Here is a 26698-nt window from a genome sequence, read left to right on the forward strand (position 1 = left end):
AAAATGCTCAGTTACTAAAATAGATTGTTTCGCAGGTCATTCTTTCACTTCATTTTGTGTTTCAGCCTTCTTCTTTATGAAAGATGGTAGTGCATATATAAGCACTGAGAAACATCAGAACACAGCTTCAAGAGTTTACCTCCTAAGGACACCAAAACAAATAGAGATATTTTTTCAGGAAAGCTTGGTGTCATTTGGATGCTGAATTCTTTCAAAAAATGTGACCCTGAAGGTCAGCAAAAGAATTTCTGGGAGTCAAGAGTGGATTTGCAGACAGGGAAGATGGTGAACAAGAGGTCTGTGGCCCCAATTAGCACTGTACAGAGAAGCAATAGCAATAGAAAAGAGACTTCACTACTGAGCTTCTCCTCATTAAGAGTACAGCTGCCATCAAGTGTGTGTACTGAACACAGCTGAAAATCTGGCTCTGGTTTAGGTGCATAAAAGGGATTTGAACTGGTTCTGGAAATGGGGCATAGACTGGGAGTGATGTGCACTGGAAATTTTGAGTTCTGAGCTGCTTTTGTGACTATTACCCTAAACATTGATGTTAAAGTCAATTTTTTTTCTATAAAATTAATCTTAATTAAGAGTTTTGGTCCTGTGTTCTCAAGGAATGGAATACTTGAATTAGTAATCCAGCTATTAATCCAGCTATAGGGAAGATATATGCTAAAAAAATGACCTTACAGACCTTCTAGCTATCAACTCAGAAAGTGATATAAAAGAGGGAGTGCCTATATTTCTAGTTAATCTTTCACTCTCTCTGCGCTTTCTCTGTGGCCCATACAGTTAATTGTGTTCACTAGCACAGAACTCCTGGCATGAGCATCTAGCAGGTCATGCCTGTGAGCAGTGTGAGCTTCATCTCTCCTTTACCTCCCAAACATGATTTGTGAAAGCAACAGCATCATCTGCTGCCCATGTGTACTCTGGTCCTTTCCAAGCCCAGAACCATCTCTTGGGAATGCAGAGCAAAACACTAACCAAAATAAGTCAGGGACTCAGAAGGTTACAGCGCTGTGAAGGCAGTAACATTGTAAACCATACAGTAATTATTATTTAAAAAAAAAAAAAGAAAAAGGCTAATGGTTTTAAGATGGATGAAACAAACAGCTGATGAAAACTATCATATTTCACACAGAGGAGTCAACCCTCAGATGCAGCTGACCCATTGGATTCGTAATGATTTACACCCGTTGAATACATGCCCCGCCTTGGAATGACTAGGGGAGTAGAGATTTTCTCTTTCAAGCATTTTCATGCATTCCCCCCATTCCAAAGAATTATAGCGAACTTTCTGATGCAACTAAAAATCACAGGTTATGAACTATGTAACAACGAATTTTTTCTCACCTCTTTTGAAAACTTCATAGCGGATAGAAAATCCTGCTCCATGTGTCTCATAGTCGGAAACAAATTTAATAAAAAGATATGGTCCCGAAGACACTAAAGGAGGGGGAGCAATCTTTCCACAGTACTTTCCCCATAAGCGTCCTTCAGCATTATCTCCATCAATCACTTCAACATAATCATACCTGGTAGATAAATGGAAGGAAGAAACTTTTAACTTCCAGGAAAGAAGGAGACCTAATTAATTTAGAAACCATAACACAACATAGATAATCAAGAAAAATGCTAGCTTGCTTGGAAAATGCATTATGCTGAAAGATGTAAGCAAAATGAAATAATTAAAATGGACTACATTATGTCTGTAGACATCATCTGGTAACATGGAACTATTAGGAAGAATGGTGTCCATTATGCTTGCAGACAATGTCAGCTAAAGTAACCAATTAACAAAAAAAAAAAAAAAAGGAAATCTCATGAGCACAATTCTGTATTATTAAATTGTGTTCCTTTGTCTGTGTAGTGTTGTTATCAATACATAATGCATAGCATTCTTTTCAAACTGTGAAGTTCTGTTATGAATTCAAAAATGTCTTTTTGGCTGGAGCTCTTTATGAACAATACTTTGATTTCCATATGCTGTCCTCCAAACATATGTCCACAGAATAATAAATAAATCCCTAAACATTAGATTTTGTTCAAAACTCTGCCATGTTGTAGATCAGTGGTAGAAAAATCTGTTATTTTCCTTGTTATCTGGACAAATAGTTTGTAGCAAATCACAAAATCCACAAGTCAGTTACACCACTTGGCTTTTCTCAGACAAAAATTGTTTCAATGCAAATCACCTTTGCTTAGGTATTTGAATCAAAAGTGCACGTTATAATATTCATGCTTGTACAGCATGTGATTACTAGACAGACTGGGCTGAATCCTCCCTGGTCGCTTCCTTCATTCCTAAGGACTGTATAAGGAAAAGCATAAAATAATACGATAATGATTGGTAGGAAAAATTAGCCTGTGAGCAATACGTTAGGGTTCCTCTGTCACCAGAGATGTGGAGTCTGGTCTGACAGATTTGGTTTCCAAGGACTGAGGAGAGCGAGCCCAGCAGGTTGGTGGTGCTGAACCAGCCAAGGGAACACAAACAAGAATGAAAGTCACAGGAGGCAGAAGCTGCAGGTGCAGAGACAGGTCTGTTCTTAAGTTTTATCAGCAGATGATTTCACTTGACCCCAGACAGGAAGGAGGAGCAGACTCAATCTGTAGAATCAGTTTAATCTTCTCCTAGAGGGTGATGGCATTTGGATCCTAGGTTGTGCTCTGGGTCTCTTTCAGATGGCGGCAAAAGGCTTTTCCCTGCCCCTGCGTCTCTGTGTCTCAGCCACACTGCCCTTGCAGTTAACAAGTTGCTGTTAGCCAGACAATCTCATTTACTTTTCATTATCTTACTGCGACTGACGTTAAAATGTTGCCATTAATTTGTTTAGACCTTTATATTCTACTGTTAAGCTCACTGAAATGTTCCAAGCATATTAATATACAAGGAAGAGCTAAAAATGACAGGACAATAAAGTGTGTCTGACATTCTTAAAGAGATCAAAGGAAAAAAATGTCTTCATGATGACCAATGTCATTTTTAACAACTCTGCTCCAAACCATCCAGGGCACATTACTTATGTTTACACGAAGTCCCATGAGACAGCTGCAAAGATGATATCACTAGTTAAAGTGGACGGCTTAAGGCTCCTTAAATTAAAAATGACATTACCTCATCAGTTAAAATTGTGTGCCAGCTTTGGTGTATATCAAGTAGAAAATAAAGCTGACACTGATGGAACTGTAAGCATTAACATATGTGAAATATTGTGTTAACTGCATTTCCTCTTATGTATTTGATTTTTCTAGTAGCAATTGCTCAGCTCACTGGCTTCACTGCCCCAGCGCAGAATGGTGGAAATACGAAGCGGAAATATGCTTTTCTGAGATAATTTCACAGATACTTTAAGTAGCCTACAGTTTTAAAAATTAGACTTCTTTCTATAATGTCTTTATGATATATGTAAAACAAGATTTGAAAGTTAGGAGGAGAGTTGTAAAGAGATCTCAGAATTGTTGGTTTTTGGTTTTTTGGTTTTTTTTCTCCTTCCCAGAAATATCTTTAAGAATGCCCCTAGGTTCCCTGCAAAGCCTATTGGAAGTACTGAGGGATACACACTAGTAATTTTTAGAGTTTACGAAAAAAATGTATGTTGAGAATTTTAAACAAGACAAACTTTCTCCAAACAATAAACTCCTTGTTAAAGAGAAAGAGTAACTGCATAAACCCATAGCATCTGAGTGACAGTCTTTGCTCTTCTCCCCATGATGACATTATTGCACCAGTTTCCCAGGTGCCATTCGTTGCTCAAGCCTCAACAGTAGATAAATTTTCAAATGGTATGAAAAGATGCTAAGCAAATTTTACATTCTTTTTTCCTTCATGTATAAAGAAGACAAAAAATTCTAAAGACTTGAATTCAGTGTTTTTATTCTTCTACACTTTAATAAAAAACAACCTTAGATAGTCTTACTAAGTCTTCCATATACAGCCAAAAAATAACTAACCTGTAAGTACCGATTTTGCTATTATATGAAGTAAATTAGGCAAAAAACCCCATTCAAATTAAATTCTATCACTCTCCTAGGTTTCCTCCTTTATAGCAATAGCCTGCCCACACTTTCCATTGTCCCTTATAGTGACAGAATTGTAATTTATGGTGCTCTTTCTGGCTGCTGTGCATTTGTAAATGACACAATTTGGTTACTAAAAGGCTGTCTTCTAATGGATTTTGCAAGTTATAGGTCATGCGACCCTGTGGAAGATTGAGGATTTTTTCAATTTTTTTCTTTTGCTTTGAAAAATTACTGACAGACAGAAATTTAGCTGTGAGACAATAGGTAAGAAGTACATTTTGAAAAGAGGAAGCTTTAAAGATGAACCCCACGACCTTTATGTTACAAGGATCATGTTTTTCACTTGGCAGCTAGCACATGCATTTTGATTCTTCCACACTGGTGGCAACATATGATATCTGGGTTGCAGCAAATGAGTATCTATATTATTTTTTTCTTAGGGAAATGAAATTACTCTGGATTTTACTAGTTTATACTTGGAAACCAATGTCCCACTCTCATTTTTGCACTTTTCAAAAATCCTGCCGGAGACCATAGCATCTCACAAACAACTGGTCTGGTAAAAAGGAGAAAGTACAGTCACAACTTGGAAATGGAGTTGCTGCCAAGGAAGCTCAGAAAGCAGCTTGCATCTCCCTCTGGACTTGGTAGCAGTTCTTCTTCATAAGTTTGTCGGAAGATGCTGTGCCAGGGATGCAGTTGGCTCATTGGCACCTTTGTGAGAAGACTGAATGCGTCACCTCTGCAGCGCCCAGACAGACTCGGCAAACAGCCCAGAAAACGGAGTTTGCAAATTTGGATTTCCCATTTGGCAATTCTTCACTCAGTTACTGCTGTCAATGGCGTGGCAAATATTTCTTGTAATTTTATAGTCCTTTGGGGCTTATGGTACAGAGATGTAAATATAAACATGGTGCTAACCATGAAGTGTAGTTTCAGGTGAAAGAGTAGAGCAAAAGTTTGTGTATGAAAACAGGAGATGCCTGCCCAGAAGAGGGGACAATTAGCGGACACATTCATGAAGCCTCTACGCCACAATACCAAAACTATTCTCTTTTTGCTTGTCTGGGTCATTCCAGATATTCCACTTCTGTTTGCAGCCTCTGTGGTGTGCAAGGCCAGTGCGTGGCTTTCAGACGGGAGACTGTAGTGCAACAGCTTACACACACTTCCTGCTCCTCCCAGCTGGTGCCTGAACATACTGTTACTAGTTGGTCCTAATTTTGTGGTTCAGCAAAACAATATCTGGGACAGATTCCCAGTGTAAAAATGAGGGAATTTAGAACTACTCTACAAATTCTTTAGGGAATGGCGAAAAACTTGTTCTTTTTGGGACAGTGCAAGTTATGCTTTTGAGGAAAAGGCCAAGCAATACCTATAAAGTGAGCACTGAACAATGAAAAATATAAACAGTTGCTGAGTATAGATTTTGGTGAATCTTCAGTTCCAGTTTCTAGTAGGTGATAACAGTGCTTATGTCAGGGCTCAGTTTTCAACATGCCGATGACCCCTGAAATGGACCATAGCACGTTGTACTGAAGAAAGTGAAGTGAAAATGCTGGAAAGCCCCACCTGCTGCTGAAGCCAGCCACCCTGTCAAATTATGTTCTGCTTCTGCACATTTTCCTATTACTAGGGCAGCAATATCTTATGCCTTTTGCCTAAAAAAATTCCTTCCTAAGAAATAGGAAGAACTCATCTGAAATCTAAATATCTGCCATTTAACTTTATGAAGCAATCAGTGAAGCATATACAACTATAATTTACATCTGAGTATGCCACATTTTTCTGCAGTCTACTATGATCTATAGGGTCGTTATGAGTACTTCGGCTATTCACCTGTTAGAATAAAAAAAGTTTCCATGTCTCTGTTTCTTTTATCACTCTGATTCCATATCCACCAAGCCGCTAAATTTCTCCCTGACACAAATTATCCATCCTGGTTAATTCTGGGACTATCTTTGGTTCTGAGAATTTTCTTCTTAGTATGTATCTTTCTTTTGCTTTTATTTTATAAGGATTTTTTTTATTCCTCTTAGGGCTCCATTTTAGCTGAACAGAAGGCATTGCAAAAGGAAATCTAAATAAAGAGTTTCAAGTTGTTCTGCACTGTGGCTTTGTGCCCCATTAGTTACTGAGGGCTAGAGGTGTGGGATTTACTGCAGTGCTTGTGGCATAAGGCAATCTGTATCCCACAGCTAAAAGCTTAAGAGCTACAGGCACTTGAGGGACACTACCCTTAATCCCAGTTTATTAGCAACAAGAAAAAGAAGTACATGTTGTTAAAAATAAAAAATTAAGCACAACCCCAGACAGGCTGATTTTGTGCCTGGAACCTCAGCATCTGTTGGGTTTCTCTCCATCTGAGCCTCCTCTATAGAGCCTGACTGCTCTCCAGGGCCTCTAGGAAGGTGACCCATCTAATTGGCATTGAGAAGCTGCCCCATTCTGTGCAGCTACATTCTACAGCCCTCCCTGTAGGGACTGTCAGTGCAGGTATCTGCACCAAGGGGATATAACTGCTCACACATGGGCCTCAAAACACACCTTGATAAAGGTGAAAGCAGCATGTGGCCCTTGGAGAATCCTGAGTGACTGCTGTGTCCGCAACAGGTCTAAGCAGGGCACAGGTACTCTCTGATCACCAGGTGACATGGGAACTGAAGGGTTTTTTTCCTTTCCTAGCCCCTTTCCAGTGTGCCATGGGGTCCTGCATGGTGCATTCCTGCCTGGTTGCTTGCTGTTGTCACTCAGTGCAGTCTTCCCAATGGAGATTCTTTTTTCCATCCTGCCAAGTCAATTGTTGGTGTGGGCGTGTTTTTAACAGGATGAGTGAAGTGACCTTTCTTTCTTTCTCTCTTTCTCTCTTTCTTGCTTTTCTTTTTCTTCCTTTCTTTCTTTCTTTCATCTCTCTATCTCTCTCTTTCTCTCTCTACTCCCACCTGCCCCCTCCCCTTTTCTCCCTTTCTCCCTTTTTTCCTCAAATCCACATATGGACACACATACAGTTGAATCAGGATCAGCCAGGCATTGCAAATTCTGTGAGAAAGGGGAGCTGGGAGTCAGTGCCCATGGCAGGAGACTTTTAAACTGGTTTTGCTTGTACTGGATTCATGGTGGGGATGAAACCTCCTGAGGGAGAGAACATATCATCTAAATCCTATGGTTCTCTAAATTGCTCTAAATTTAAATACACAATTTGCAATCAATTAATGATTTGTCATTTACTGTCAGTTTGGGGGGCCTTTGTTTCCATTGGTCTTTTGTGAGCTGGTGTTTTTATGGTCTTCACCCAGGGCCAAAATTCACTGAAGTTACTCATACAAAGGTCCTGTCAACCTAAAAGATTTCTGGGAATAAGGCCATTGGGATTTGGCCACTGTTCAGTAATTTACTAATGCCATTAACTGACAGTGGGTCTCCATTAAGAATGAACTACTGAGGGTCTATTTTATTACAAGACAATGCTGCAGTGAAAAAGAGAAAAGATGTAACAAAGACATTGATGAAGGTCTACAGTTACCCACTGTAACAGTTTGATTCCAGCTAATGTTAGCAACAGTTTTGTTATTACATTGGTTTCTGGAATCATAGGGATTTGCCCTTTCATTTTGAAATTAAGCTTTTAATTCTCTGCTGAACAAAGGAGTCTGAAATGCAACATACCTTAACCACTAAAATTTCAAAGCCCAGAAAAAGAAATAAAAGAAATAAAAATAATAATTCCTATTTTAAAATATGATTATTCTTCATCTTATCACAAGCTCCTGGTTGTTTGGCTCATGCCTTTTGAAAACCTGAAACTGGCAGAACTGAAGATCTGAACTAAATGAGCAAGATTGTATCTGCCCTTTTATCTATACAGCTCCACTGAGAACAGTAGACAGATATTCAGCTGCTGCAAATGAGATTAGCCCCTTTATGTCAATGGATCTAAGTCAGTTTGCACTGATATATGGCTAAAGAGGGTGCAAGTGGTGACAGAATATTCTACCTTGTATTTATAGTTCTATTCTATTTATACCAAATAAAACCTGGAAAATACTTCAACAGAAATGAGAACACCAGGATTCACTTTTGGAATGTATGAAACAATGTCATGCAGAAAATGAAGAAGAATCAGAGCTTATGGATCAGGTTTTGTCATTTTAGTATTGCAATGTCCTAGGGGAAGAAAAAGCAAAATTCATCTGCTAAGGTCTTCAGCACTTCTATCTGCAAAAAGCATTTTATCAATGAAAAGATTTGATCTTGAAGTTAGGGCAAATTCCACTGATTTCACTGCTTGCCACATACTGTAAAAAATTATAATATAATGATCCCAGTATATAAAAAAGAAAATCTCTTCTGGGAAGAAACATTCAATTTTAAACCTCTTCAGTGAGGAACTTCAGTTCATAACTTTCTGGCATGGAAAAATGCTATCTTTTCACGAAAAAGGTTTCTGTCTGTCAAATAAGACAAATTTACAAATGCTTGACTTCCACTTAAAGTGGGGGAAAAAGAAACACTTAGCAGTTTAAAGACTTCAGAGACCAAGGAGCTTTCTAGTGTCAAACTGGTGAAGTTTAGTATTTATAGGAAATTCACATGCCTCTAATTACTCTAAACTCAGTTCCCAAGTAAAATATGCCATCTGGAAGATATTAGAGTCATTTACAACTTGTTCACTTCCCTATTTCACTGCAAAATCTTACCTCTTGCCAACTTTCCAGTGTTCTTCACAAAATGAAATGCAGTCTAATTTTTACTGGTTGTTTGGTAGTTACTTTAGCTACATTGAGACAGCTTAACTGTCTCATTGGAAAAAATTACCTTTTTAAAAAACTAATTTTCTTATTACTCACTGTACCTCAGTTACTTCCACGTGGACATTTCAAGTGTGACGGTTATGCTTTGGCTTAATTTGGTATTTAGCCACTCATTTGACAAGGGTAGATTTGGAAAGATATTCTGGGCGATAAGAGAGGAAAAAAGATGACACAAGCAGCCGTCCTGCACAAGAGTAGGCTCTTGCAAGCCAAAAAAAACATGTCCAAAACCTAGACTATATGGCTTTGTTTTTGTTTCTATGACCTCCCAAGAGATGCCCATCAATCAGAAAACTTCTCGTTAGTTGAGCAACTTCATCCAAGTATGCCAATCTGTTTATAAGTGAAGCTTTGCAACATTCCTCTGAGGTAAAGTTGTCATTCTCATTTTACATACGTGGAGACAGAAGAGAGAGACTGAGTGCCATCAGTCTTACAGAAATTTTGCAAACAGCAAAGAACAAAGCCTCGATAGCCAGATACTGTGTTTTAAATATAAGAGCTCCTCCTGAAATAATGGAAAGATTCCTAGCGGCTTCTGTGGGTTTCAAATAAAGCTTCTTAACAGAGGCTTGAAACTTGGAAGTTTTCCTGAGCCATAGAATGACTGAAAGAAGGGGCTGCAAAGTCTCACACAGAATCACAAATAGGTTTGTGTGATTTCTGTAGGAGAACTAGACTAAATTACTTGCATACAGAGACTCATGCATATATACACATTCTCACTGCTGTATACCTCTATATCCATTAAATATTTTTTTCAAGTGTCTAACTAGCTTAATGATTTGTGGTTGGATTAGTGCTGTTAGCATTCACTAAAAAGCCTGCCTAATTGGTAAGTTATAGAAGTGTCAGTTTTGCTTCCTCGAAGGCCTAAAGAACAGAGAAAGAGTTGTATCAAATGAAGTTCAGAATCGGTTGTGATTTCTTTTTCTTTCCATGGAAGTAGAAAAGGAATGCTTTAAAGTGATGGCAACCTTCTAGTACTCCATTTGGGAGTTTTGAACTGCTGATTAATTTGTAATTACCCTGTTGGGATCTATGTAGTATATTAATCATAACCTTAGGAACTTGACTTTTAAAAGTATTAGGTAGATGTTAGCTTTCCACAAAAACTGTGAAAGTTCAGAACATAAAATAAGTTCCACACTTCTAAAACTCAGATATTTGTCCCTTGTGGGCTGTCTACAACCTCTCTGACCAATACCTATAATTAATGAAACTAAAAGAGGCTAAAGGAAAAAGGAAATTGCAGACATACATATCAGCTCTAGAACAAAAGTTATGGCAGTTTTCTTCCATAGCAACCATGTCCTGAAGCTCTGTAAATGCAGTAAAATGACGGGCATTTTCATTTATTTCCAGTTAGAAACTATATTAAGAGAATATTAAGGATGCAGTGTTAGGCACTTGGAACTCAGTATTTCTCAGTGTTGTTCTCCTTCATGTGCCTTTTCCATCACATGGCCTTTGGGCAGACCTTTGGCCAAGTGAAAAATCCACTGTGGGATTAATGTTTTCACATACCTAGTCTGTACTGATATAAATGACTGCTCTGAGTCCTCCTTGCCTGAAAATGTGACATATGTAAATGAGTGGATTGATTTTTTGCTGAGAACGTATCTCAAACCCGTATATAGCTACATGACTAGGTATATGTACAAACAAGTGAGTTACTGGAAAAAATACAGCTTTGGTTTTGAAACTTTTGACTTGTCAGTGTTTCATTCTGTACATGTATTAGGGATTTTCTGTGGATTTTTAGTGGGGGAAGGAGAGGCAGACTCTCTTAAGCTATCACCAAGGAAAAATGAGTTTAAATTACATAAGGGAGATCAAAACTTTCAAGGCTTTTTTCTATTGAAAACAGAGTCCTAAAGTGTGTGAAATATGTGGCATTATGAAATATGTGGCATTATTAGGTAAATATTCTCATAATGCCGAGAAGACCTTTGGCAGACCATTTTTAGCACTTAAAGATGAAAACCATCTCTCCTTACTTCTTTCATATATTACAAACTTGCAAAAACAAGGTGCCTGGCCACAGCATCTAAGACTGCTCTCTGGCACAGGAGGCACACAAAGCTGAATAAGAAACATTTGTAGTTCAGAGATCAACCCACTTACCACGTCTGCATGTCTCCTGTTATCTCAGCACAAAATCATTTGGTTGTGTACACTGCCACTTAAACAACCCTTAAGCAGCATGAGTAATCCTTATAGTTGGCAACTTTAAAGGAGCCCTGGCTTTGTGAAATCTAAACGGTATTTTCTAAGAACAGTGCAAGGAACATTTACTCAAGGATGGTGCTTTCAAATTCCAGCCTTCTGATACTAGTAAGTGTGGCTGAAAAGCTGTCTGAAAAAGTCCCATGGTTTCCTTTCTTTTGGAACTGGGACATGTGCATGCACGTATGTTTGCGTTTCTGTGTGTATATTTTTTATATTCTCTATGCAGCAAAAGACCTGAATAATTTCAGATGTTTCTTTCCAAAGTTCATTCTCAAGCAGAGAAGAAGCCTGGGAAACTTTCAGCCTGGAAGATGTGCATTTCAAAACTGCTAAAGCATATGAGAACTGGGAGGCAGAGTGGAAACCATTATACAAATTTAACTATAGTAATTGCTACTAACTCTTATCTATTAATTTGTTGTCTAATTTTAGTAGAGACATTATAAATAAAACTCCTATTGATAACTTATGCATCTTCTTATAGGTGTAAGTTGGGTTTTACACACATAAGTGTGTCAATCCAACACATGAGTACACAGCACTCCCTGAGATCTGCTCTTGAAATCCACACTAGGAAATTCAATATTACCCTCAGCATCATTTTCTTATAAAGTACAGTTATTGCAAACAGATCACTATTTCCCTTAAACTCAGTTTCATACAGAACTACAGTACATTGCTTTTGTAATAGAGCTCACAGGTAAAGTGCACCAGTTTGAAATATCAGTATATAAAATTTGTCCCATTGAGCAACTTTATTGTCATTTTATTGTGTGTATCCTTGAACTAAAAAGTATATATAACTTAAATGAATGTATTTATATTATGATAAAATATACTATAGATGTTTAAAGCTGCTAAGCCTGAGTTTAGCTCATTTGTATCCTATATCACAGAGAATGTCACAGTTTTTATGGGGTTTTTGACCTTATGATTTATAAGGGTCTTGAGAAATAACTATGTGTTTAGAAAGGAGGAAAACAGTGGCCAATAAACATTCCCAGTAGCCTAAAAACAGGAACAGCTTGTTAGCTGAGGTCAGCCATGTGACCCAGCGCCCAGCGAAACTGCACTGTTACAGCTTGAACATTGGGCAAACCAGCCATGCAAAAAACCCACCCCAGTGATGAATCTCTCATAAAAATGTCTTTCTTAGAAAGAGAGGCATGTGATAATGACTTACAGGAAGGAAAATGTGCACAGCAGATCAGCATCATCTCTGGTACAAATTTACAGAGTTTAGTGGCATTGCATCTGAGGTGCATTGCCCTATGCTAATTTAAAATGGAAAATTAAGAGGAAAACCCACCAGAACTCACAAGTGTCTACTAAAAAATTTTGCATTGTTTTCTTTTGGTACTTAGTACTTACTTGTGAAGGCAAGCAGGGTAATGGATGTCCACACAACACAAACATATACACAGCTCATGGCTTCAGTAATTGGGACCATACTGCATACATGCGTGCCAGCTCAAATCCCCAGCGGGAGTTGCACAAATGTCAAGGAAGTATTCATTAAATGGGACAGAGTTTGTCTCCTTCCACTTCCTTTTCCTCCCTCATCAGTGCAACTTCTTGAGACATACCCTCTCTTAAATCTGCTGAGCATTTGGACCTATACTCAGTGGAGGCTAAATCTTGTTTGGAGCTGCGTGGCTGTGAGATGACCCCTGTCTTTGAAAACAGGGCAGTGCAAAATCCAGGTCAGGAGTAACACACTCACACAGAAATTGCTGCTTTTGAGGTCAGCAGTAATGTTCTCCTAGAACCACTCTCCCATCTTTGTATAGGCTGCTTCAACAGCTGTGGTCTAAAAAAAGACAGTCTTCGGGAAACAGCTGTTACGGGGTCCAAGAAAGTACGGGATAATGATGTTGATTTGTTGTTTGCATTTCATGGGTCAGACTTCTATCCCTGCTTTCTACTTAGGGAAATGGACAGTGTGAAATGGAGCTATAATACTGTATTACTTGATAGATCAAGGGTACCTGTAAGTAACTCAATGAATTGCAAACATAAATGGTGTTGCAACTCTTCCCTTTTGTAACCCATAAGAGAGTACTGTTCTAAGTCTTCTTTAATCAGTTACAATAAATAAGCCTTGAAAGGCAATAAACCATTATACAGCTGATGAAAGCACTTACTCTGCAATTAAATGGATAAAATCCTGAATTGATGGCTTTTGTTTAGTTTACACTTTCAGTAGGTATCTAGAAATGCTTTTACTTTTGTTTGTCTAGTTGCTGGCGATAAGCATACAAGAGCAATCTGTATAAGACTCTGTGGTATTAAGCATTGATTCTTTCCTCTCCTTCACTCATGGCAAGCAGCACACTAACTCAGACAGACAAGCTGTGAAATGTATTTGGGCCGGATTCTCTTGTACGTGCAGAGAATCTGAGTGAGATAACGCCACGCTTTCCTTTATGGTTTAATAATGCAAAAGACAGGCTTTCACACACTAGGGAGAACAAGGTTTGTTTGCCTTATGCATTCTTAAAGGTATAAATTGCCCAAAACAGTAGTAGGAAGTCTGGGAAGGAAATGAGATAACGCCCCATCCCTTTCCTCACTTAGAGCCTCCTGAGCTGGCTCACAGAGATGTCTGACTTGTACAGAAGAACTCAGAGACTCCTTTTGGGAGCACAGCCTCCATCCTTCTGTTGCTAACCCTCCTGGTGCTGTGTTCAAGCTGTTGTGCAGCTCCCAGGGTGCTGCCCTGCAAGGGCTCATGGTGCATTTCTGGAGCTGTCCTGCACCAGCAGTACTGCCACACACTGTCACCTTGCCATGTGGTAATGAAAGGCAAACCTGCAGGTTTGCTCTCTCAGTGCTAAAATACCCAAATAAGCAAAAACCTACCCAGCTTTAAGCCAGGTGCTACATGCATTGTGTTCAGCCACTATCCTGAATAAAGCTGCTGGTACCTGTCAGGGGAAGGGTCTGTAGTTGGAAGTATTTCAAACTTTGTGACACAAGTACTTGTTTTTCTCAAACTGAAACATTATTTTCATAATTTTAAAATACAAAAATTCCTGTTTGAACAGCTCATGGGTTCCCTGCTGTTGAGCCTAGGTGTCAGTGTGTAGTCCCCCTTTAAAATTTTATAACGTAACATAACCTCATTTTGTTAGACTGTAAACATTTCCAAGATACAGGATCTTGTTTTTTATTACAGGGGAGAAATGTTAATAACCCCCCCTCTTTCCTGAAATATGCAGAAAAACCCTTTAACAAATTAAACATACACATTGCTCATTAGCTTTAACCTGAATTTAGTCTCATGGGTGCTGTAAAACCAGTCCCTATTTCTCTCTCTCTGAACAAAGGGATGTTAAGAGACTAACAGGCCATTGGAAAGGCACAATCCTGTCTGACTCACTGTACTAACACATTGTGATGAACAGATTCCTGAAACAGCTCCACTGAATTGAACTGTCTCATATTTGGCATATGACATCCCATATTTCAGCTTTTCCTCAATTACTGAACATTTCTTCTCAAAGAGTTACCACAAAGTGCCCTCTGTCCTTGCATGATTGCTGCATGCCTAATATAGGAACCACTCCAGCTAGACAACTTTGAGAAATATTTCAAACCTTAGTCCCTTCCCCCTGTAAAAATTTCACCTGGGAATTCACAAAAATCAGAACTAGTGAGGGATAATAGAGGAACTGATGAAGGATTGCCTCTTTTTTCCCCACAGGGATAAGGATCATGGAAACATGTCTCATGCCAGCAACAAAAGGATATATCAGCTGGAAAGAACCTGAGTAAGGTTTCTATGCAGCACTGTGCTCTGGGAAAATCACAGTATTGCTTGTTAATGGTGCTGCTCAGAGCAGCGATAAACTCCACCAAAAATCGCTATTCTTGCATTTGGAGATGTGATTACAACACAGGGACACATGTCTGAACTATTTTTATTAACTGGCTGAGGTACTAATAATGTCATAGAGTCTGCTCAGTACTGAATATTCCCACTAGGAACAATAAATCCTATGTCACCATAGCTTTGCCACTAGCTGGGTAAGAATTTGGCACCACTATGGATGCTGCAGTCACGTTTGTGACTGCAGTGCAGGTGCAAATGTCCAACCTGAGGCAGGTTGGAAGCTGTGAGTTATTCTGCTTTCATGAGAGTCACTGTCAGGGAAGGCAGGAGCATTGGAAAGGAATTGGGCTGCCCAGGGGTTGCCCATTCAGTCAGCTGTATACTTTCTGTTTTGTTACAGCTCTGTACTGTTCACAGAGTAGTTAACAGGGCCATAAAGCTGTGAGATTAGAGAGAGTTGAGATTTCATGCTGCAAACATGGGCCTAGATGGCCCTCAGTAGGATGGGTCTTAGGTCATTTAGGGATATAGGAGTTGACAGGAAAAAGTGGGCAGAGACTGGACAGGAGGCTGAAAGCACAGGCTCTGTTCCTCTGCCATCACTATTCAGTGAAGCCAAGTGTCAGCTAACTTTTCTGTGCCTCAGCTTTCCAGACTGTCAAATCAGATATTGATATTGCCCTGAAAGAGTTTGAAGGGAGTGGATGAACTGAAATGGCTACAGTACTAGTGACACCGTCATTAATTTTGTGATTCAATACATGTTTTGTAAATAGATATATTTCTTTGACAGTTCTGAATTCTTGCTTCTAACTCTTTTTAGCTTTGATTTCAAATTTTCACCTTTGAAGAGGGACAATGAGAAAGAAGGACAAAGAGACCTAAATTACTATGTATTTTTTGTGAGCCTCCGTTTCAAAACGTTCATAGTGAAATACAGCATTTGGTTACTCTTGTTGCTATATCAAGTCTTGTTTTACTAAGCACATTATAACAAGCAATAACCCAGATATACTCACTGATGTAGCCTTGCCTAGATGTGTAGGGATTTATACAATTACTACTCAAAAGTATTAATAAGCCTTCTGCATAAATCCCCAGGTGCGGAAGAGGCAACCATGTATCCCTAAGCTCCTTAAGATAGGTACTTACAAGGAGCCTGAAAACCAAAGGATTTGGGGCACAGTCTATATTTAAGCAGAAAATGATTGTTTAACATCCGGGGGACTCAGAATTACTTTGAATTACCCTGAGTGACCTGTTGCTTTGGAGAAGTGGTAACCTGAGGGGCACACGCTGGTGTGTGGTGGCAGGGTGCCCCACAGGTTATCCACACTTGTTTCACTTTTGACTAAACACATTGGGCAAGTGAATTCAAAGAAGAAATTCTTTGAAGAGGAGCCTGAGCTCAGGTGTGAGAGGTTGGCCATCTTTCCCCCAGGTTTTCTAAATAAGTGATGATGGTGATTATACTTAAGTCAGTACAATTGAACAGAAACAAGGAGATGCACTACCTCCTTCATAATCCTGAAAGGATTTTCTATTGGAGTCTCAGCTTACTACGCTTTTTCACTCTTTAACAATCAACATACAATCCAGTAATTGTGCTATGGAGTCTTTTCACATAAAGTTATTGCAAAAAGAATCTTGTTGCATAAAAGTCTTAGCTAAATTGTACACAGGATAGATTGCATACACACCATGAAGTTGCCAAAACACTGTGATTTGATTAATGAGGCTTTTAATTTTCAGACTTGTCTCCCATACAGATCTCGAGCCTCTTCAGTCACATCAAGACTTGTGAGGTTAACGATATTCCCTGCCAGCCTTAGCATGAGTCTGTCACGTTATAAATTACTCTCCCTCCATTTGCCATGTAGGAATTGTCTTAGATACCTGGGGCAACATGAGAGGAAGCAAGCACATTAGCAAACACTTCACTATGGCGAGGCATTGTGAATGTGAAATGCCTTTCATTCAGTATGACCAGTGCCCTTTACACCCAGAACTTAAGTTTACCCCTCTCCAACATGCATTTTGTCTCCTGATGCTTTTAATCCTTAGGGATGTGAGTCCTGCTCACTTCAATTTTGCAGTTTCCTGACCATCTGCATTTACCCAACATATCTGTGAAAAGAAAATCAGGGAATTGCTATAAGGTAAGTGAAAATGGTTTCATATGAATTGAATCCTAAAATTAGCCCATTCTGTTTCCCTTATCTGCAATATCCGTGTTATTCTGTAAAAGAATCCCAAAGCATTGACAAAAGTAAGAAACACAGAATGGTGCTGAGACCTTCCTTTCCCTTATTTCGGCCCACCCTTCATACACACAGACACACACACAAATCCATGATTAGGAGGCATGGTGAAAACTGCTTTTAAGTGTGATCGTTAATCATGTGTATATTGATGACCTTGTATTTGTATTTCTTTCATTTTAAGCACATAAGTCTTGAATGATTGGTGCTCTACTAAATCAGTACTATCCCCTATTCATATGATTTAGAAACATGAATTAATCAGTAAGCTAGAGAAGTTTAATATTCAGCCAGTCTCATATTCAGGCCATATGCTTCACTGTACAAAACTTGAGATAAAAACGACAGCAGGAAGAATTTATATGTACACGATGTATTTTAAGAATTAGACTGCACAGCCCTGCTTTTGCTGACGTCAGTGAGACTACTCATGCACAAGGATTTAGCAGCATAGAAGTTGCACACAGAGCTTGGGAAAAAGATTTGAATGTTCCACAGTATGACATCAGGTTGGAACTATATCTATCTTTCTGCAATAAAGCCAATACAAATAACAAGGAAAAAACCCCTCTTCTTATATGATTGTATCAATTTCAGTTGTTGGAAACTCAAAAAAAACCCCTTTTAGCATATGTATGTGAATTAGAAATGCACAATTCTTAAAGCTGAATCACTTAACAGAATTAGAGATAAGCCTTTTTATATTCCTCAAGTACTTATCAGCTTCACCTAAGGCAAGTTTCTGGTTTTTTGGTCAAATTTTTTTTATTTCAGTCAATGCAGGTTAAGAATCTGTTACAAATCCTCCAGCTTCTACATGATTCAAATACCTTTGAATATTATATTGTTTTAAAAAAACACGTTTTCAAATGATGTCCAAAGTGATGCTGGAGAGTAGAAATACAATTTCTACAGACAATTTGCACTAGCCTGTAAAAATCAGCACAAAGGGACAGAAGAAAACAGCCTACGTGATATGTTTTGTTATTGTCAAAAGCAAGAGGGCATCTCACCTAATAATTTAAATGAGATCCTGTTGCCTGACATTTTTAAAGCCTTTTGATCTCTTTCTTCTGGTTCCCTGGGTTGTGGCTCTGTAGGGTGCAGTAGACAGAAAGCTATGGATTAAATACTATGTTGCCTATGCCTTGTTTTACTTTGCCAAAATCCCAGTTGGTGGACAAAATGAATGTCTGCTTTTATGAAGCACCACTCCATTGGAGATAGTGGAGAACAACCTTTACTAAAGGTTTTTAGGCACAGGTCAATCTATAAAACTGCCAAGTTCAAATTTTCTGTTATTATCAAGGCAATAATTCTTTGGCCCTTTGTTAGGATGATTTGCCAATTTTGTTGGCACAAATTAGGGACTGAGATTTAACCTCCTGTAATCTGATTTTGAAAATTAATTTAACACTCATTGCATCCCAAAAATAATGTAGAGGTAATGCATTTGTTTTGCAATTTGCTGCCCTTGGATATCATGCTAGGAAATGACAAATTTTGTCTTTCCAGAGCAAAGACAGAAAGAAAGATACCTTATTTTCACTGGTTCAGTGCAAGCAGATAAGCCCGAACAATTTGAAGATAAAAACCTTAGCAGAATATTTAGAACTTGAGCCATGCATCTAGCTTATGCATTTTCTCACTAGATGTAATGTTAACACCTTCATTAACTTTGTTAATGCTTGAAAACTTAGACATTTTAAACTGTAACAAGAAATTTGTGAAAATAAATAAGAAATGGGCATGACAAATCATAGAGATTGGAGCAGACCTTTTTGCTGTTGTAACCCAATTAGCTTCTAAAGAATTATATGAACCATTACTATGGGCCCTTAAATTTCCAGTGGGTCAGATTTAGTGTAGGAGATTGTAAACTGCTTTGTGGTGAACAGCTCAAAGTATTTGCATTCAATTTACATTTAGAATATATAACACAAGCTGAGAAGAGGCTGGAGAAGTCCTTTCAGAGAGCTCTATTTTATCTGTACACAGGCATTAGCTCCCAGTGTGTCTGTGAGATCCGTCGGCTCCTTTGGTTTGGCAGAGGCCTCTGGGGGAGCCGGGTGCCACTCCCCCTTCACGGGGAAATGCTTATTAATTATTCTCCCAACCAGCGCTGATAGAAAAGTGTCACTTCCAGCCTTGACTGTCTCCCCTGACAGCCTGCTACTTTGCTTAAGTGATCTCACAGTTACAACATTTTTCATAATATTGAACCTAAATTTTCCTTGCTGCAGATTAATCCTACTCCTTCTCTTATCAAGTACAACAGCTTCACGGCTCGCAGACAGTATTTCTAACACAAAACAGGGATCTAAGCGAGGGCTCTTTCTTGGAGTATGTGATGTCAAACTGACCTTTGACTCTCACACTTTAAATACATCTCTTGGCATCCTGTGCAGAAGAAAACAGACACCACTTGTTTCCTAAAGATTTTACAACTGGCCTGGGCTAATTAATCAGTCTCCAGCACACACAGCTCTGTGCTTACCTGGCTGGAGGAAGTGCAGATCCCAGGAGCAAGGCGAGGTTTCTCAAATCTCCTTTTCACCAGGTACTTCATTAATTACTGAACAGACAAAGAAAAATCTCTTCATGGCTGCTTCTTCCTTTCTGCTACTGTGCAGTAATCCCATTACTCATTTGGCTGCTGTTTCATTATATGCAAAAGTAGATTTTGGTTCCACGGCCTATTTCGATTCCTGGTGTAGTTTGGCCAAAGCCAGTGAAATTCCAGTAGGAACTATTTGGCCCACTGTCTTTAAGTATTTAACCATCTGCACAAAAACCACAAAAGAGACGCCCAAACCAAAACCACTCATTTACATAATAAGGATGTGAACCTACTACAGCCATGTGAAACTATCATTTTTCAGATGTGCTTGTGAATCTTTTCCCAGGCTTTTGCAAAGGGAGGGGTAATCTGAGGGCTGGGATATATGAAGTGAAGAGAAATGTGTGGGTGGGAAAAAACAAGTTTTAATTTTTTTTCCTTTTATTCTTTAAGAAGTATGCAGCAATTACTTCTGTATTTTATAGAAATGGTAAAAATACCCAGAGGTTATAAAAGGATTCTTTTCCTTAATGTTTATACAAATATAAACATACATCTAAAATAAATACAGAAGTAAATGGAAAACACCCACCTCTACAATTACAAAATCAGTTTCCCATGGGTAAATTTCATCGTATCCCCATCTGTTAGAACTTGGATTGTGCCATGAACAATTATGGCTTATATCCCGTAATTATTTTGTATCATATGAAATGTAATTGTGGATATTCCATGTCTTCATTGCAAATCCTTAATTTTCCTTTGTAAAGCTACCTATATACTTGGCCTAGTTCTGTGTTGTGGAAATGAATTCCCAAGGTTAATTAGGTATAACAGAGTAAGCTGTAGTCCTGATCCCACTGTCTCTGCATAAGTCAAATTCTCACAGAGAACTTTTTCCAGTCTGAAAAGAGAATAAAAAGGAAAAATGCACCCATGAGACTCTGTCACGTGCCTGAGACCAGGAGCCCCAAGGGAGCCATGCAGCAGCTGTCCTGGGCACAGGACTATGACAGACACCTTACTCAACAGGGAATCCAAAAATCTACACTCTGCAATCACACTCTCCTCTCTGGCATTTTGCAAAACTCTTCACACTTTGGTAGCAGAGGGCATGGCAGCACTCAGGTGCTGCTGTCAGGAGGAGGAAAGATGTTGCTGACTGGAGAATCTCAGCTCTTACAGAGCAATTTGAAATCTGCAATTGGAAAATATGTTCAAGTCCCTCTCACAGAGCTTTCCTGGCGCATGCTGTCCTGTCCCGCTGCTCCAGCTCCACCAAAGTTGAAAACTGACACGGCTCTATTAGTTTAAGTGGAGGCAATTTAACCTGCTGAGGTCTAGCCCAAGGCAAGTCCTCCTAGTACACCTATAAACATGTAACAGTAGGTATATTTAATAGCTGCTTTTATACCTTGCAGCAGAAATGTGCTTTCAAGTGTTCTTCTCCAGTGAAGAATATGGAATTCATAAACTGTGTTGGTTTGACAAAATTCACATTAAGACCAGAAATCACAAACCTCGCTCTACATCTTATGAGCAACCGGACATCCGGCTTCTAAAGCTTGTATATCAGACTCCTAAGAGCAAAGGAAATCTATACTCCTGGGTAGTATTCCTAAAAGAAATAGTGCTTGTGATATTACCAGCTGATGAAAACAACAATTTTGTGATTTGGACTTGAAAACATGGATTTTGTTATTTTCCTAAGAGCACTATTTCATGACTTTGAACTAATGCCTGTTTAAAGCTGTGCCAATTTTCACATACTATATAGCTGCTTTGTCCTCTTGGTCTAAAACCAGGCTTATTATGGCAGACATGAAAACATCATGAATGTATTTTCATGATGGTTCAACACAAAGCCTCAGATCCTCAAATCCAGAAGGTCAATATAACAAAGAAGATAGACAGCCTGTGTTTGAATTACATGGCACTCCTGCCAGAAAAGACGTGATGGATTTCTTACACATCATTTCTTACTGGATATTAGATATCCTCTAATAGACTCACAATAAACTACAGCAGATGTTTAAAAAGCACATAATTTGCAATTGATTATACACGTATATCACAAATCAGACATTGCATAAATAATAGTTGCCCTGTATCATATTGCTTTTGTGAAAAAGAGATTCAACTATTCAAACAACTGGTCGACTTTTTATAATTGTTGTAGATGATCTTTTACAGTTTTGACTATAACAGTTTCCTAGTAGGTTGTACAGTGCTGTATTTTGGATTTAAGATAAAAATAATATTGATAACAGTGATGTTTTGATTGTTACTGAGCAGTTCTTACACTAAGTCAAGGGCTTTTCAGCTTCCCACATCACCCGACAAGCGAGTAGGCCGGGAGGAGACTGGAACAGCTAACCCCAACAGACCAGAGGGATATTCCACACCATATGGTGTCATGCTCAATATATAAACTAGGGGCAAATTTGGCCAGGGTCTGCACTTGGCTGGGCATTGGTTGGCGGGTGGTGACCAGTTGAATTGGGCATCATTTGTTTTGTATGTAATTGTTATTGTTATTACTATTGTTATTATTATCCCTTCTGCTTCTGTCCCATTAAACTGTCTTTAGCTCAACCCACTAGCCCATAAATTTTACTTTTTTTTCCACATTCTCTACCTCATCCCACTGGGTGGGAGAAAGACTGAGCAAACAGCTGTGTGGTTTTTAGCTACCTGCCTGGTTAAACCAAGACCTACAGTAAATATAACTTTGAGGTGCTAATAGCTCCCAGCTACAGTGACTACAAAGGCTGATCTTTGGCTTTCTTGTGTGCAAGCATGCTTTGCACCTGCAAAATGAAACAACCAGAACGAGAGTAGCTGCATTTGCATTACTTGAATTTCACCTGCAATTCATTACTTAGCATGAGATCTATGCAGTTATATGGATAAGATGTGGAGAAAAGAGAAGGTATTGTTTTGCTGTCAGGTAAGAAGGAAAGTCAGTATAGGATTTGGCCTCCATGCCTGAATCAGCTGGAGCAGAGGAGGAGGCTTGGAGATGGGAACCCAACACCAAGAGCAGAGTGTAAGGCTGGAAGGGTTGGAAATGAGTTTCCTCCCACTTCTTGAAAGCTGGAAATGCAAAGAAGGGTTTATTCTGAAGATTTTGAAAAGAAAAACAGATGCATCATGATCACTTCAGTATTATTCAGCCTCTGACATAATCTTTGTCTCCTTGGTTTGTTCCTGCCTGCTTTCACATGAACTCAGCAGTGTTGAAAATATGCAGACATTTCCACACAGAAGAACACAAATATATCATTTGAATGTGAAAGAGGTGCTAAACAGTCATTTAAATGGTGTGTAAAGGCAAGAGACATGAGGTCTAAGATATATGAGAACAAGACACAAACCCATCTCTACCATGTTTAAAAGCACACTTGTATAACTATGTTATGCTGAGATTACATTCAGCATTTTTCTCTAGGTCTGGAGTTGTTGAGACAGACAGAACATAGCTGACCTTTGTAGTGAGATTTTTGTAAAATAAATAAACTGGATGGATGAGTATAAAAGTTACAAACCTCTTTAGAATGCCATATGTGAAAATCTTGTAAACAGTCCATAAATATCACCTGCTGGGTAAGACTTGTGGAAGCTGCTGCAGAGTTCTCTGCAAACATCTTCTCCCCCAAACATTGAACCATCTGGTAATGGCAATGTATTCTACAGCTTTCCTGTTGTCATGTGCCTATAATTATAAAACGTGTCATTACCAGCTTTGGTCTGGAAGCAACACCATCCCACGGCCTGGGATCTAAGCACTGACAGTGACCGAAATGCTGGGGAAGGCTGAAGCACCCATAGTGACACCAGTACAGTATTTGTCTTGCTCCCTTTGGAGTCAACTTTACTAACATTTGAAAAATTTTACCAAGCATTGTGACTGATGAACTGAGCTCATAGTTTTTCTTCCAGACTCCAACTTCCTGAGGAGGAAGTTACAATTTGATCTGATTATCATTGAAGCAAATGGGATTTTTCCACTAGCAACCCAGAGCTGGACCAAGCTGAACTGCGCAGCACTAGTTTTAAAACTAGTAACTTGGTTTTGTCTCTACTATAACTGATTTTCTGAAATAACAAAACCATTGACTGCTTTAAGGGTTAATTTTTCATTGAGTTAATTTTTGAAGTAAATTTACTTTTCAGTCACAGATCCACAAAAAAATGGTCTAAGAGCTTATTCCTTTTTATACATAAAACTCATAAACTATAAAAATGATGCCTTTTTAGTTTAAAAAAATTGGGTTTAAATATGCACTCATTGGCTGACTTTTATCCTGGGAGTGAATTTTTATAGCTGTTATTTAAATCCTTGAAAGCAAGGGCTTATAACAGAATCTCCAACATGATTTAAACTACCATGCAGCAGTCCTGGCTGGCACTGCTCTAGTTAGCACTCCTTTTAATCTACTGTTTGATTATGATGCTGAAGAAATACTTTAGATTTTAGTGGACAGAATAGTTATGGATCCTAAATGACTTGCCATGAGAAATGGAATTAAGAACAGTACATATGGTTTAATAGCTTTATCATTATGAACAGGCACAAAGGCTGACATTTGAAAGTCATTATCCTCTTGCACAAGCTGGTACAATTATACTTTTAATCAAGAATTTCTACTTGTTTTGTAACTTCCTGTCCTTCCAAGTTCCTGTGATATACAGTTCCCATTTTGGCCTCATCCTGTTTTGCCCTGCTTCTCGTATGTTAAGGAGTCTCGCTCTACTGTAGACTAGCATTTTTCAAATGCAGCAGCATACAATAAACAGGAAAGATTCCCTTAGAGACATTGTTGTTTTTAGCTGATCAAAAGGCTATTCTGACATCCGCTTCTTGCTCAATAAAAATATTATTTAAGGAAAAAGAGAAACAACCCTAGATTAGCATTGTGTCTTAGCCCGGCTAAAGCCTCAGCAAAAGAAATTACTAGCATCATTGTTGCTTAACCTATTGCTGCTTCAGTCCACCCTATTTTAGTTACATAAGGTAGAGACAACAAATCAGATTGTAAGAGGAAATGCAGGTCCTCTATTTTTCCTGAATTTTAAACTGCAGAACCACTGTACAGTTCAGTAACAAATTTACTACAATTTAGTAATATATCATAAACTTAAGGACACTGCCCTGACAATCTGCCAGAAGTCCATGAACTGCATTCAGTTTGCATGTTTCAAGTCTGTGGGAGTTTTGCAGCAAGAGGAACTTCAGGATTTGGGCTTCATAAATTGGTCTAAGACAGTCATGGCTTTGACCCTGAATAAGCAAGTTTTGAGCTCAGACCCAAATGGATGCACGTGAGCAGCCTTTGGAACAGAAGCATTTCCTAGTGCTTTGTTGTCCATGTGGTGTGGTCTGTACTGATTACAAATCTTAGCGTGCAGTGCTCCATCTTAATAGAAACAGCTCGTGTGTTGAAACAGGAATATTTTGGGCCTTAATTCAGGCACATTACTAAGCATGTGCCTAATTGTAAGCACCTGCTGCCTACGTAATATTAAGCAGGATTCAAGCATATGTTAAACAGGACTTAGTGTGTGCTGAGAGAAGAATGAGGAAGCTCAAGTGAACAAGTGGCATTTGCTGAATTAGGCAGTGTGTGTTGTGTGCACTTGGACTCTGGTATTTTCCTTTCCATTCTCTTCCACTTCAGGGATGTTGCTCATATCATCACCGTGTCCTATCAAGTATCTTTGCTACAGAAGATCTCTAACTGCTGACCAGTGGGCTCTTGTGGTGCATGTGCTCTGTAGGAGTGACTGAATGCTACAGACCAGTGAGCACAGGTCTGTCAGCCTGCCCTACCAACACACAAAAAGGCTTTGAGCCAAGCCACAGAAGCTGCAGGTAGCACTGCCTAAGTAAACACAATTTGACACTACTCAGTACATCAACATGTAATATATTTTAACACAACAGTTTCAGTTCTTGAAGAAAATGTTTACTTTTATATGAGCAGAACAAGAACACATAGGTCTTGTGCTCATTTTCTGTTTTAATTTTCACTTGTAAACCAATTATACAGCTTGTTGTACATTAAGCCTGTGACATGACAAAAAAATTCCAAACAGTTGCAAGATTTTTTTTACCTTATTGACATGGGCAATCCTGTACCAACCATGGCAATCAGCTCTGTGTCTGCCATGACAGGAACGAGCTCCAGCAGCTATCTAAGTCTGCCAGCTTTCCTGTCCACTTTGGGCAGACATTTCTGAGGATTTTGCATGGAATTTATTTCACCTTACAATAGTTGTCTAAAACCCTGGGAGATACTTTGAGCTAGTTTTCCCTTGGTAGTCTGGGGAGAGAGATAAAGGCACCTGGAAAGAATGATTTATCCGGGTGATCAGTTTTAAGGTGGGATTTATTTTTCCTCTATAAGCCGCAGGAGAAGCCCACATATCCAGTTTAGAGGAGACATCAAGTTTTTGGAAGGATGAATTAGGTGAAATTATGTGCTCTTTCGGTGCTTTCTCACTATTTTTTTCATAATAATTTTTAAATGACACTTGCTTATCACTCCTGCTCATGCCTTGGACTACCAGCTACACAGCAGCTCTGCAGCAAATACCCTGTGTTTATTTCCTACCCACATGCCGACAATGTTTTCTGCTACATGTTCCCTCTACAAGTAAATTAATACTGGGCTGCACTCCTTTTGCCAGGAAGAAGCCTCTCTGGTAGATAACTCTTTTCTCAACTGTTCAACACAGTATTATTAACAGCAGTTTTGAATTGCCAGATGAAGAGAAAAAGTTGCAAAGGAATGACAGGCAGGATATTTTCAGACATTAGCAGCACTCTTCTGAAATTTAAATTAGAAATGCAGCTATAAGGGTGGATGAGAAATGTATAATGCTGGGGAAAGAGGAAATTTTGCTTATGAGTTTGGCTTATGGCTTTACTTTTCATGTATGCATCATACAGTTACTAGACACCTGTGCT

At 38.9% G+C, this 26698-nt stretch overlaps 1 protein-coding gene across 5 annotated transcripts in view; it reads right to left on the bottom strand.

The window, feature by feature from the left end:
- Nucleotides 1–26698, bottom strand: part of NRP1 (neuropilin 1) — a 113207-nt gene that overhangs the window by 65365 nt on the left and 21144 nt on the right. For all 5 annotated transcript variants that reach the window (XM_018075581.2, XM_018075579.2, XM_018075578.2 and 2 more), the window contains exon 3: nucleotides 1357–1538. In XM_018075581.2, coding sequence (XP_017931070.1) covers nucleotides 1357–1538 — 182 coding nt within the window. The remainder of the gene's footprint in view (nucleotides 1–1356; nucleotides 1539–26698) is intronic.

The sequence above is a fragment of the Manacus vitellinus genome, unplaced genomic scaffold (genome assembly GCF_001715985.3).
Source record: "Manacus vitellinus isolate BGI_N305 unplaced genomic scaffold, ASM171598v3 scaffold_3_pilon, whole genome shotgun sequence".
NCBI lineage: Eukaryota > Metazoa > Chordata > Aves > Passeriformes > Pipridae > Manacus > Manacus vitellinus.